At 56.9% G+C, this 10,262-nt stretch overlaps 3 protein-coding genes across 3 annotated transcripts; 1 reads left to right on the top strand and 2 right to left on the bottom strand.

Moving 5' to 3' along the window:
• Positions 1–717: 717 nt before the first annotated feature.
• On the top strand, positions 718–1,640 carry CH63R_04449 (Kynurenine formamidase; the record flags this gene model as incomplete). The annotated part of the gene is made up of 2 exons (XM_018299424.1): positions 718–833; positions 890–1,640. 2 exons carry the CDS (start codon positions 718–720, stop codon positions 1,638–1,640), a joined length of 867 nt encoding a protein of 288 aa, XP_018160670.1.
• A 213-nt stretch (positions 1,641–1,853) lies between these two features.
• Positions 1,854–3,248, bottom strand: CH63R_04448 (Major facilitator superfamily transporter; the record flags this gene model as incomplete). Its single annotated transcript, XM_018299423.1, has 2 exons — positions 1,854–2,366; positions 2,421–3,248. The coding sequence occupies 2 exons, from the start codon at positions 3,246–3,248 to the stop codon at positions 1,854–1,856; spliced, it is 1,341 nt and encodes a 446-aa protein (XP_018160669.1).
• A 3,773-nt stretch (positions 3,249–7,021) lies between these two features.
• CH63R_04447 (C6 finger domain-containing protein) lies at positions 7,022–9,093 on the bottom strand (the record flags this gene model as incomplete). The annotated part of the gene is made up of 2 exons (XM_018299422.1): positions 7,022–8,221; positions 8,323–9,093. 2 exons carry the CDS (start codon positions 9,091–9,093, stop codon positions 7,022–7,024), a joined length of 1,971 nt encoding a protein of 656 aa, XP_018160668.1.
• Positions 9,094–10,262: the final 1,169 nt, after the last annotated feature.

The following is a 10,262-nucleotide window of genomic DNA, read 5'->3' as shown; positions in this document are numbered from 1 at the left end:
TTACTCGCACGTCGCAGCCCGTCGTTCCATCGTTACATCAACCGACGACTCAACTCCCGCTCAATTTCTGGTGTCTAGCATTGCATCGCATGTACCGGTGGCCTAGGGTCGCCATTGAGTTCTAAGAACCGAGTACCTCGTAGAACCGGATTCGGCGTTTCAACTCCACTGGCACCTGGCCAAGATACCTGCTTATGACGAGGTAGGATGATGCTGGTACAGGACCGAGTCTGAGGTTCTGAGGATAATGAAAACAAGACGCGCCGGCAGCCGGGCCAAGATGGGAAGGTTAAAGGCCTGAAATGGTGCTTCTCGGAGGCGGATGCGAGGACGGAAAGCCGGAAGACGGAAGGCCCCACCCACATGTTCTGCCCTCTTCTGTTATCAACAGCTCCGGGTACACTGAACAGTCCAACGACCGCACCGGTCGTCGCACTGACATAAGTCCCTTTTTCCTTCTTCTCGCAACATTATCGTCGTCTAGACATCAATCCTATCCACAACGCCCCTCTGGACCTACACTGCCAGCCTCTCACCGCCGCACATCTCGGCTGTTCTACGTCGTGCCAATCTATCTCGGAGCATTTCAGCTCTTCGGGTCCTTTTTTGCCTAGTCGCGCCCTCCACATCGACCACACATACATAGTCAGAGTGATAAGCCGCCCCCGCCGCCGCCTCCGCCAACAACCATACAGGTCACATTAGGCTGTCGTCGTCATGCCGGATTCTCTGACGTTCACCGAGCATCATTACGCCGCAGACAACGAGCTCCAGAGGTTGGGAGTTTGGGAGTTGCCCCAACCCGCAGAGAATGCGTCCGGGTACTGGGTAATGTGAGTTGTCATGAGTGCCGCCGCCTGTGGACTATCATTAACGTGCTTGCGATTAGCTATCTCCACGGCGGTGCGTGGCGTGACCCCCGCAAGACCTTTCATGATTTTGAGCATTCGATCGACGAAATCGCCAAGACTGGCTCCGTTCCCAAGTCCGAGATTCGTGGCTTCGTCGGTATTGACTACCGCCTCTCCCCGCACCCTCTCTTCCAGCAAGACCCCGCCGTCACCCCTCCGGCCGAACTTCGTCTCGCTCAACATCCGGACCACCTCCGTGACATCTGGTCGGCCCTCGCCTTCTTGCAGCGCGAGTACGATATCCAGGACCGTTACATCCTAATCGGTCACTCGGCCGGCGCTACCTTGGCCCTCCAGCTGCCGATGGGGCCTGTTGCTCTCGGCGCCGCCCCACCATCCGAAGTCAAGATGCCGGCGGCGTTTATTGGCGTGGCCGGCATCTACGAGTTGCATGACTTCAACGCCCGCCACGGCCAGAGCTATACCCAGTTCATTGCCGGTGCCTTTGGCGAAGACCAGAAGTCCTGGAACAAGGTCGTGCCGGCCACCTTCTCGGGCAGCTTCAAGGACGCCTTACCTGCGCAGAATCTCATCTTGCTGGCGTGGTCTCCCGACGACTCGCTCGTGGACGAGCCCGAGATCGACGGCATGGCGTCTAAGTTAAAGAAGGACGGCGTCGAATGCACGGTCGCCAAGAATCTCACCCACGATCACGACTTCGCCTGGGAAGATGGCAAGCAAATTGCGCGACTGCTTTCGGAAGCCCTCGATTTGTTGAGAAAGAAGTAGAACAAGGCGCCATATAAAAAGCAGACTAACAGACCATTCTCTTCTTTCTTTCCTAAGCCTTACACGCCGAACAACAGATGTGCTAGCATGTCAGGTTGGTCGGCGACCTGGTTGCAAAGATGCCGCTTTTTTGTATTTGCTGCCAGCTACGTACGATACCCGCGGCCGCTCCCTCTTGAAACCTCTTCGCAACCAAGTACTATTACTTTTCAATTACAGCTTGACCCTCCAGGCTTTCCCCGCCTTGGCGGTTCTCGCCGCTGCAATCATCAGTGAGTTCGCTATCATCATAGCGCCACCCCATATCTGAGCCCCGAGATACTGCCCGCCGGCCTTGTCAATGATGGCGCCAGCCGTTGGAGGCCCGGCCAACGACGCGAAGCCCGATATCGTTGCAATCATACCGAAGCGCGTGCCCATCTTCTGCGGGTCTGTCGTCAGGCTTGCCGTTGAACCTACAAACACCCCCTGTGCCGCTCCGTTGGACAAGCCGAAAAAGACGCTGAAGACGTACATGCCCGTCCTGGTCTCTACACCGATCCATACAAACTCCATGCCGCCCAGCAGGAATACCATCAACATGAACATGTTGATGGGGCCGACATGACGGTCAGCCAGCCAGCCAACGACCGGGCGAATGGGTATGCCCATGCCATTGGTGATGAGAAGCAGCGATACCGAATCGGTCGTCGAAAACCCTACAATCTTTCGGGAGTACGTGTTGATCTGTTGCGTTCGTGAGCACGTGTTGGGGGCACACCGCGGCTGTTTGCGACTCACGTAGAAGAAACCAAAATACAGTGCCATGAAATAGAAGAATACTCCCAAGGTGAACAAAATGTACGGCCCTTCCCGAAAAGCGGTCCACTCGACCAGCGGACCGGACTTTCTCGGGGGTAGCCGGGGCCTCAGAAGCATATTGGCTATCGTCGCAACGGCGAGGGCGACAAAGGCGGAGCAACGTACGGCCCAAGGGAACCCGACTTGCGGAACAAGGTACTGCAGGGTCGATGGAAAGATAAGGCTGCCGACGCCAGTGCCTGTTGTCGAAACTGCCAGAGCCAAAGACCGCTTTTCCTTGAAGTAGGACCCGATGATGGCGACGCTTGGCATGAAGAGGACACCGAGGCCCATGCCGGTGCAGACGCCCTGGGCGAGCATGATCTGCCAGTACCGAGTGCATAGACTGGTCATGAAGGAGCCAAAGACGACAAAAACACACCCCACTAAAACGGCATGCCGGGCGTAGCCGGCGTCCGTCAGCCGGCCCGAGATGGTGCATAGGGCAAATGTCAGGAAGATCTGGACCGAGCCGATCCATGAAACCTGGGCCGCGGGCAGGTGCAACTTATCGGTGTAGTAGAGTTGGTAGACGCCGAACGTCGCCGGGTAGCCCCACGCCAGCGCGTTGAGCATGTTGCCGGCCAAAACCTGGGACCATGCCGTCCATCCTCCTTCCGGGTAAACGAGGTCGTGCTCCGCGGACCACTCGGGGTCCGCTTCGAGGTCATCTACGTTCATGGTTTTGTTTAGGCTTTTCCCCGCGGCGTTGTCGGTTGTGTTTGCGCCGCGAGTGGGGCTTCTCATCGGCGTCGTTCCGTCCGACATGATTTCTTTCGTTTACAAACGTGCAGTACGGGTCACGGCCGGCGGATTGTTCACGGAGGTATTTTTTGGCAAGCCTGTCAGGTTCATTGACCCAATATGTAAGCAGGCTGCAAAGAAGGGCGCTTATCTACATACTCCGACGCTATCAGAAGACTGCCGAGATCGAGAGCGACCAAGGTGTTACACCCAAAAGTCCCAAGGCGGTTGCGTGCCTATTCATAGATCTTTCTTTGCTCAACGGCCGAGATCGCACCATTCCATCCCGACAGCCCAATTACGAACCGCCTTTGCGGGTCTCGTCCCCGCAACGACATCGTTCTACGCCCTAAGATAGCTGATCACTGGTGTCGATGGTTGGGCACGCCTTAGTGATATGCGCCATTACGCCATGCAGCGATGCGGGCGGCAGTTCGGCAAACTGGCGTGTTGGCCGACGGTGTTCCGAACAGACGAGTGTATGGAGTCACCCGTACGGCTTCTTCGACATTGTAGAAACCAAACGCCTGCCCCCAATGCGAATCGCCATTATGGGACTACTACGGATGGCTTTCTTCGCGGCGGCAGGGACACCGGCCAAGTGTCGGCTGAGTGAGCCTGGTTTTGATGACGTGACTCGAACACACCAATGAAAACAGTCCGATTGGGGGCCGCCAGTCCTTCCACCGTGCGGGCAGAGGGTCCCTTTTTCGGGGCGGGCCTGGCTAGAGACGGTGAAGTGGCCGGCAAGGTGTACCGTAATGGGCAGGTCTGGGCCAGCGAGCGTTTTAACGACAAGAGAGAGCGGGAGACTTGGGCGAGGTCGTTAGCTAGCTCTAGGGTCGGCGCGAACCAAAGGTTTTATGCACCTGTGGCCTCACATGAACAACATCTAATTACCGACAATGGCAGGGCTTCGTCTTTGTCTCGATTCTCTTCACAACCCTCTCAACTCCCCGAGCCGTAAAACTTTCAACAAGACGGTATGCGTTCGAGCATACGTAACTTCGAGATACCCCAAACCGTCCAAAGATCCAATAGACTTCCCGGCAGAAGTGTAGTGACACCGACAGCGGAGAGCGCACAGTCCTCTAGGTCACCGCCCCGGACCGGATATCTCATCAGCCCCACCTGTGCGGAATGGGATGCGAGGCGCATTTCCCGTCCGTTATGGTTGTTCACCGTCTTGCGCCATCTTTAACGCGAGCGCATCTCATCGCATCGCATCGCATCGCTGGGCTGCTCACTGCTCGATGAGAGCACTTCCAGAGTCACAACGGATAGTCTATAATCGAAGACCTGGCGCAAGGCTCGTGGCATGTAAAGGGTAACGGCACTGCACGGCCCCGCCGAACGCGTTTTGCGAAACTGTTGTTCATCGCAACACACGTCGCATCTCGGGCGCAACATCCCCCCAACGCCTGCCATGGGCGCCCAACCCAAGTCGCCAATTACAAACTGCGCAACCAAGATCCTGGTCTGACATCTGCTCACACGTCCCTGTCCTTCAATAGACGTTCAAGGGAGGGAAGGTTCTCATCAAGAATAGATTAACTGTTGACGGCTATCAGTTGCGGTGATTCTCCGCTTGTTTTTGCCACCACACAGTTGCAGTACCCCCCTCCCAGAGTTCGCGACCACGGCGTTTGCGACACAGTCTCGGCCAGTGAAACATCGCCCAACACCTCGAACTTTGATAATCCCTCCAATCCCAAGCCGCGCTGCGCCAACGCCTCCCCCCAATCCAGTAACGAGGTGGGAGGGGGACAAAAAGCGAAATGTAAACAAACAAACAAAACAACGACGCGCCATCTCGCTGCCCGCATTGCATTGGCGCACGGCGACTCGTCTTTGAGTCAAGAAACCCAACACCGCTGCACACCGCCTCTAACCAAAACCCGATCCGTAACCCATTCGCCTCCATAATCCTTCTTAGCGCGCCGAAGCCAAAATCAGGAGGAGAAAGGGTGCAACTCGGGAGACAGGGGTATTGAACAAAACAAAAAGCAAGCGTAGTTACAGATACATGCATGCACTTTCGGCATTCAATCACTGGAAGAAAATATATGCATTCGCGCATTTCATTTCATTTCATTTCAACCAAGAGATACATGTACACTTCACAACAATAGAATTGTTTGCCCGAAGATGCGGATGTGCGGGGTGAGGAGGGGCGGCGGCGTTCGGCGGCGGTGCGCGAGGTGCGGGGTCAACCCCAAGAGCGTCGAATGACGTAATAGTCCGGGAGCTTCTCGTAACACCACACGCGGGAAGCTTAACAGCTGGCGCGCGATCCAAAGAGTCGGGCGCGCCTGAGCGCTAGCTTTCGCTCTCCCTTTTGGGTCGCGCCGCACGGCCCAACCGGTCGCACGCACTGTGCGACCGTGCGTCCCTGTCTTGAATACTTTTTTTGCAGCCACACAAGGTACAAGCTACCCAGACCCAAGATGGAAAAAATAGGCAAGAAAGCACCAGCCAAGCAGCCGCAGCCACAGATGTTCTCAGTCCACACCCCCCTCCCATTCTCCCACTTGCACCCCCTCCCCCGCCCGAGCCGGAACGGGATGCATGCAACGGCGAGAACCGCGCGCTAGCACCCGAAACGGTTCAGTCCCACATCCATCTTTCAACGACTTCCGTTCACCTCTGTCCCCGCTCCGTGCCGGGTGATTGAAGTGTCATGGTGGCCGACTCCGACGGCCGTCCACACGGTTGTCGCATCACATCAATCGCCCTGCGCGACGTCGCTCTGAGCCTCGCTTTACATGATCAATGTGTTTTTTTCTTCCTGGCTTTCCATACAGAAAACTTTGCCAAAAATAATAATAATAAAAAGGTAGGAAAGAAACCAGTTTGCCTATCGTAGCCGCATCCCTCAACAATTGCTCACCTCCCACCCCCCCTTCCCCGCCTCCAATCGCATCCAGAGGAGAACCAATTGAGAAAAGGGACAAGCTCGGTTGCGCAGATAAGTCTTGTCACCCTCGGCAATATAGGAAATAACAAAACCCCCCAAGGCAAGCGATCCCACCTTCCATCACGGACAATTTGAACCTTGCGCAAGCCCCAAAACCGCCTCGCCTGCCAACGTTCCAACTGCCAGGCTTTTTTTCTTCTTTCCTTCTCGCCCGACAACCTCATTGCCTTTACTCAATTCGCACTGACAACTCGGACTTTGGCATCCTCGCATGCGAGCTCGCGCGAACGCGTTCGCGCCTGTGAGTGTCCCGACGTCTCCTCCGGTTGCTTTTGAGCTTTCCTCCACACACCACATCGTACAGTCGCACAACGTCACCCAAACACTGTAGCTTCCTCGCTTCGATGTCGGCCCCGCCAAAAAAAAGGGAAGAAAAAAAAACCAAGTAACGAGGAAGGCAGACACGCGCGCAAACCGGTAGATAGCAAAACACCGCTTCCCATAGAATGGATCCGAAACGCCAAAAAGGAGTGTGAGTGACCATCCTCACCCGGCAGATCCCCATTAACCCCACCACCAAAAAAATCTTTTCCCTCTTGCCAGTATTGTTGGGTGGTCGTTGAAGACCAGATCAGACATCCTCCTGTTTTGTTACGATAGGAAGCGCGTCAGATGATGCGTGGCCCAAGCGCCGCATCCTTTTCAAATGATCTTTGTGGGCCAAACGCCGGTGAGCCGATAACCTCTCTTGGTAGGGACAGTGCTGGAACTTGGCGGCGGCCACGCTAGAAAATAGCTAGATGGACTGAAGAAAAGGGGTGACACCGCAAGTGCTTGTTTGAGCGCCGACATGCGCTCGTGGAATTGCTAACTCATCGCTCTATCGCTTCCGCTTCTTGTTCTTGTCGGCCATTGCAGCCGTCGTGGCGATTGGCGCAGCCGGAAGTAGAATGGGCTGAGTAGGATTGGCAATGTCTTCCTTCTTGATTGGCACTCCCATGTGGCGCCCGTATCTGCCCTTGCGACCATTGCCTTCATCTTCGCTAATGCACTGATCAGCGCTAAGACCGGCATCACGGCATCGCCCACAGGGTCGCTGCCTGTCGCAACCCTTCTTGCTCTTGCGGCATCGCTGACACCGGGGCTTGGCTGACAGATCAAGCTGGTCGTCTTCGCCATTGGCACCCGGAGCAGCTGCGGCGGAGGAAACCGAGGGTTTGCGCGACGAAGGCAGCGAAGCCGGCGACATGGGCCCATTGCTAGTAGTGGTCGGGGCCGGGGCCGGGGCTGGAGCGGAAGCCTTCTTGGGCTTGGGAACGCTTGGCCGAGGAACCTTGCTGGCCTTGGAATTCTTGGGCTTGGAGCCGGGTAACTGTGACTTGGGCCTGGCATCGGGAAGGTTGGTCTTGTTCTTGAGCACCTCGTGCTTGCGCTCGCCATTGATGGCGTGATCGGTGTGGTCGCTACACTTCTCGACTTCGACATCATCGGCACTGGCCTCGATGCTGGGCTGAGGAATGAAGTGGCTCTCGGTGGTCTGATAGATCTTGCGCATGATGCCAGCGGCATCCAGCTTTTGACGCCGGGCGGCCGACTCCTCCTCATCGCTCTCACTCTCGCCGTCACTAGTGGCCCCAGTAGAGGATGCAGCGTCGGCGCGGCCGCTAAACGTATCGTCCAGCGTAGAAGCTGAAGTGCGCCCGTGGGAAATGTTAGACATTTCACCCAGGCGCATAAGCTGGATGGCAACATCCTTGTCCTCTTCTGACATGCAGCTGCCGACGGTAGGGTCCGGCGTGGGGAGGATGCCACTCATGCTGCTGAAGTTGCCGCTTTGCGCAGCGTAGCCGATGCTGTTGCGCCCGTGGCGCTCAGACGACGGCGTCGCATAGTATCCACTATGACCGTAGCCATTGCTATGGCTCTGCGGGGACTGCAGGGGGAGAGGATTCGTAAAGGGGTTCTGGCCTGGGTGCACAAACGGCAACGAGGCCCTCTGGGGCTCCGCGCGGCGGGCGGGAGACACGGAAGGGTTCGACGTAGCAGCCGGCATCTGCGGAGGCGCAAACAAGGGGAGTTCCTGGATTGGACAGGATGAGCATGAAGAAACGGAAAAAACATGCAGGTGCAAGTAGAGTAGAGAAAAGCGCGACAGATGTGTATGCCGACGGTCCGACTTACCGAACTCTCAAACTTGGCTCGCTTGCGGCGGCCTCCCTCTACGATGTTTTCGAGGCTGATCTCGGTGTTGCCAATCTGCTCCTTTATCCTGCTGGAGCTGGAGCCGGGAGCCCCGTCCCCGCTGCTGTAGCCATTGACGCTATCGCTGTATATATCGGTGTGTCCGTTGGCAGCAGTGTCCCGGTTCTTGGAAGACCTCGACCGGCCATTCTTGGGGTTCGTAGTGGCGGATCCGCTTCTCCGGCCGCGCCCAGCGTTGGGCGACGGGCTGCGCCGCCGAGATGTGCTTGAGGAAGGTCTGGAGATTTCCTGGCCGAAGCGCGGCGGAGGTTGCAGGGGGTAGCCAGTACCCTCGTAGTATGGCTGAGCGCTCAGAGGAGGGTTGTGATATGCAGGCGCCACGAAGGGACCAGAGGCAGAGGGAGGCTCCTCGATGACTCTGACGTAGACAACCATGTTGTTGCGAAAGTTCTCGTAACGAGCGATGAGGGTGATGCCATTCTCGTCCTCAAAACTGACGCCCTTGGAGCCGGTCGGCCCCGAGTATAGTCCGTAGAAATTCTTGACAGTGGTGACGATGGAGTCTGTCGTATCGTGGGGGTATATCTGGACTCGCATGGGGAGTCGCGCGCGATATTGCGGCGACTCAGTAAACAGGAGTTCAAATGCGACATTCTTGGGCGACACCGTCTGCCGGGGCGAGACGCTGCCCTGGTGCGAGGTGGCGGCGGAGCCGCCGTTGACGGCACTTATGGGCGACATGCTCGTCATTTTGAATTGTAGTATTGAATCGATGGGACGAAGGATGGAGGATGGTTACGGAGGGGGGTTGATGGAGGATGTGCTGGTGTGCAATGGGAGGTGGCCGTTAGCTTGGGCACGGAAAGGTTGGAATCCAAGCCTGAGTCGGCGGCGGCGGCGGCGGGCGGTCGGCCAGACGAGATAATCAACTGCCAGCAACCCGAAACTCGAGCCGGATTGACAGGGAAATCAAGTATGAACCGGCCCAAGGGCAAGTGTGAGAGGGGATTTATCAACCAGGGACGTTGTGTTGAGCGCCCTGGGTCGTCGTGTAGTCAGCGCCAGTCGGGGCGATCTGGCCGAGGACGCTGCCGGAGCGAACGGTCGGAGAAGACGAGGGGGAGGCGGAAGAGGAGGAAAGGTAGGAGGATATTTGGGGTCTAGTGCATGAACTGAGAACGATTAGCCATGGGATGCCAAAAGGGGATCAAGCGGGCACCATCTGTCGATGCTGATGGGTCGTGGGAAGGCAGAGATAGAGAGGAGAGGAGAGAAAGGAAGAAGTAGAAGAAGAGGAGAGGTTGAGCTGGGACTACGTCGGGGAGCGGACGGTAGAGTAGCGAACAGCCAGCCGGCCCAGTTCAGTCGAGACGCAGACATCAAACCTCAACAGAGAGCAGAGAGCCAGCGGAAGCACGTCGCAGTCGGGGATGGGGGATGGGCAGCGGGAGGGTGCAACGGAATAGGAAACCTCGATCGCAAAGACCAAAGGCATGGGTAGGACTCACCTTTGGACGAAGGGCAGCAGTGTTGAATGATGGTTTCTGCTGGGCAATTCGCAGGTTTGTGTGCATGAGAGGGAAAAAGAGGAGCCAGGCGAACGAGGTGACGATTTTGTCTGCGGTCGGTCGGTCAGTCAGTCAGTCAGTTCGAGTTTCCAGTTTCCAGCTCGTTCCCAGTGCTTGTAGTGTCCAGTTTCTGGCCTGGGTCTGGTCCTCCCCCCCGGTCCGTCAGTCAAGTCCCGTCAGTGTGTCCAGTCCAGCACAGCGGCCCACTCTGTGCGGTGATAGGTAAACCGTAAAACGGGCAGTCGGCAGGCAGGCAGTCTGCGCTGTGCTCACTAACATGGAGCGCAATTCGACGAGCGACTCCCCTACGGCCAAGCCTAATGCCCCCCCCCCCCAAAGACGCAGACGCAG

Source organism: Colletotrichum higginsianum, chromosome 3 (assembly GCF_001672515.1).
Source record: "Colletotrichum higginsianum IMI 349063 chromosome 3, whole genome shotgun sequence".
NCBI classification, from domain to species: domain Eukaryota; kingdom Fungi; phylum Ascomycota; class Sordariomycetes; order Glomerellales; family Glomerellaceae; genus Colletotrichum; species Colletotrichum higginsianum.
Note: the sequence above shows the minus strand (reverse complement) of the source record. Positions and strands in the feature narration are given on the sequence as shown.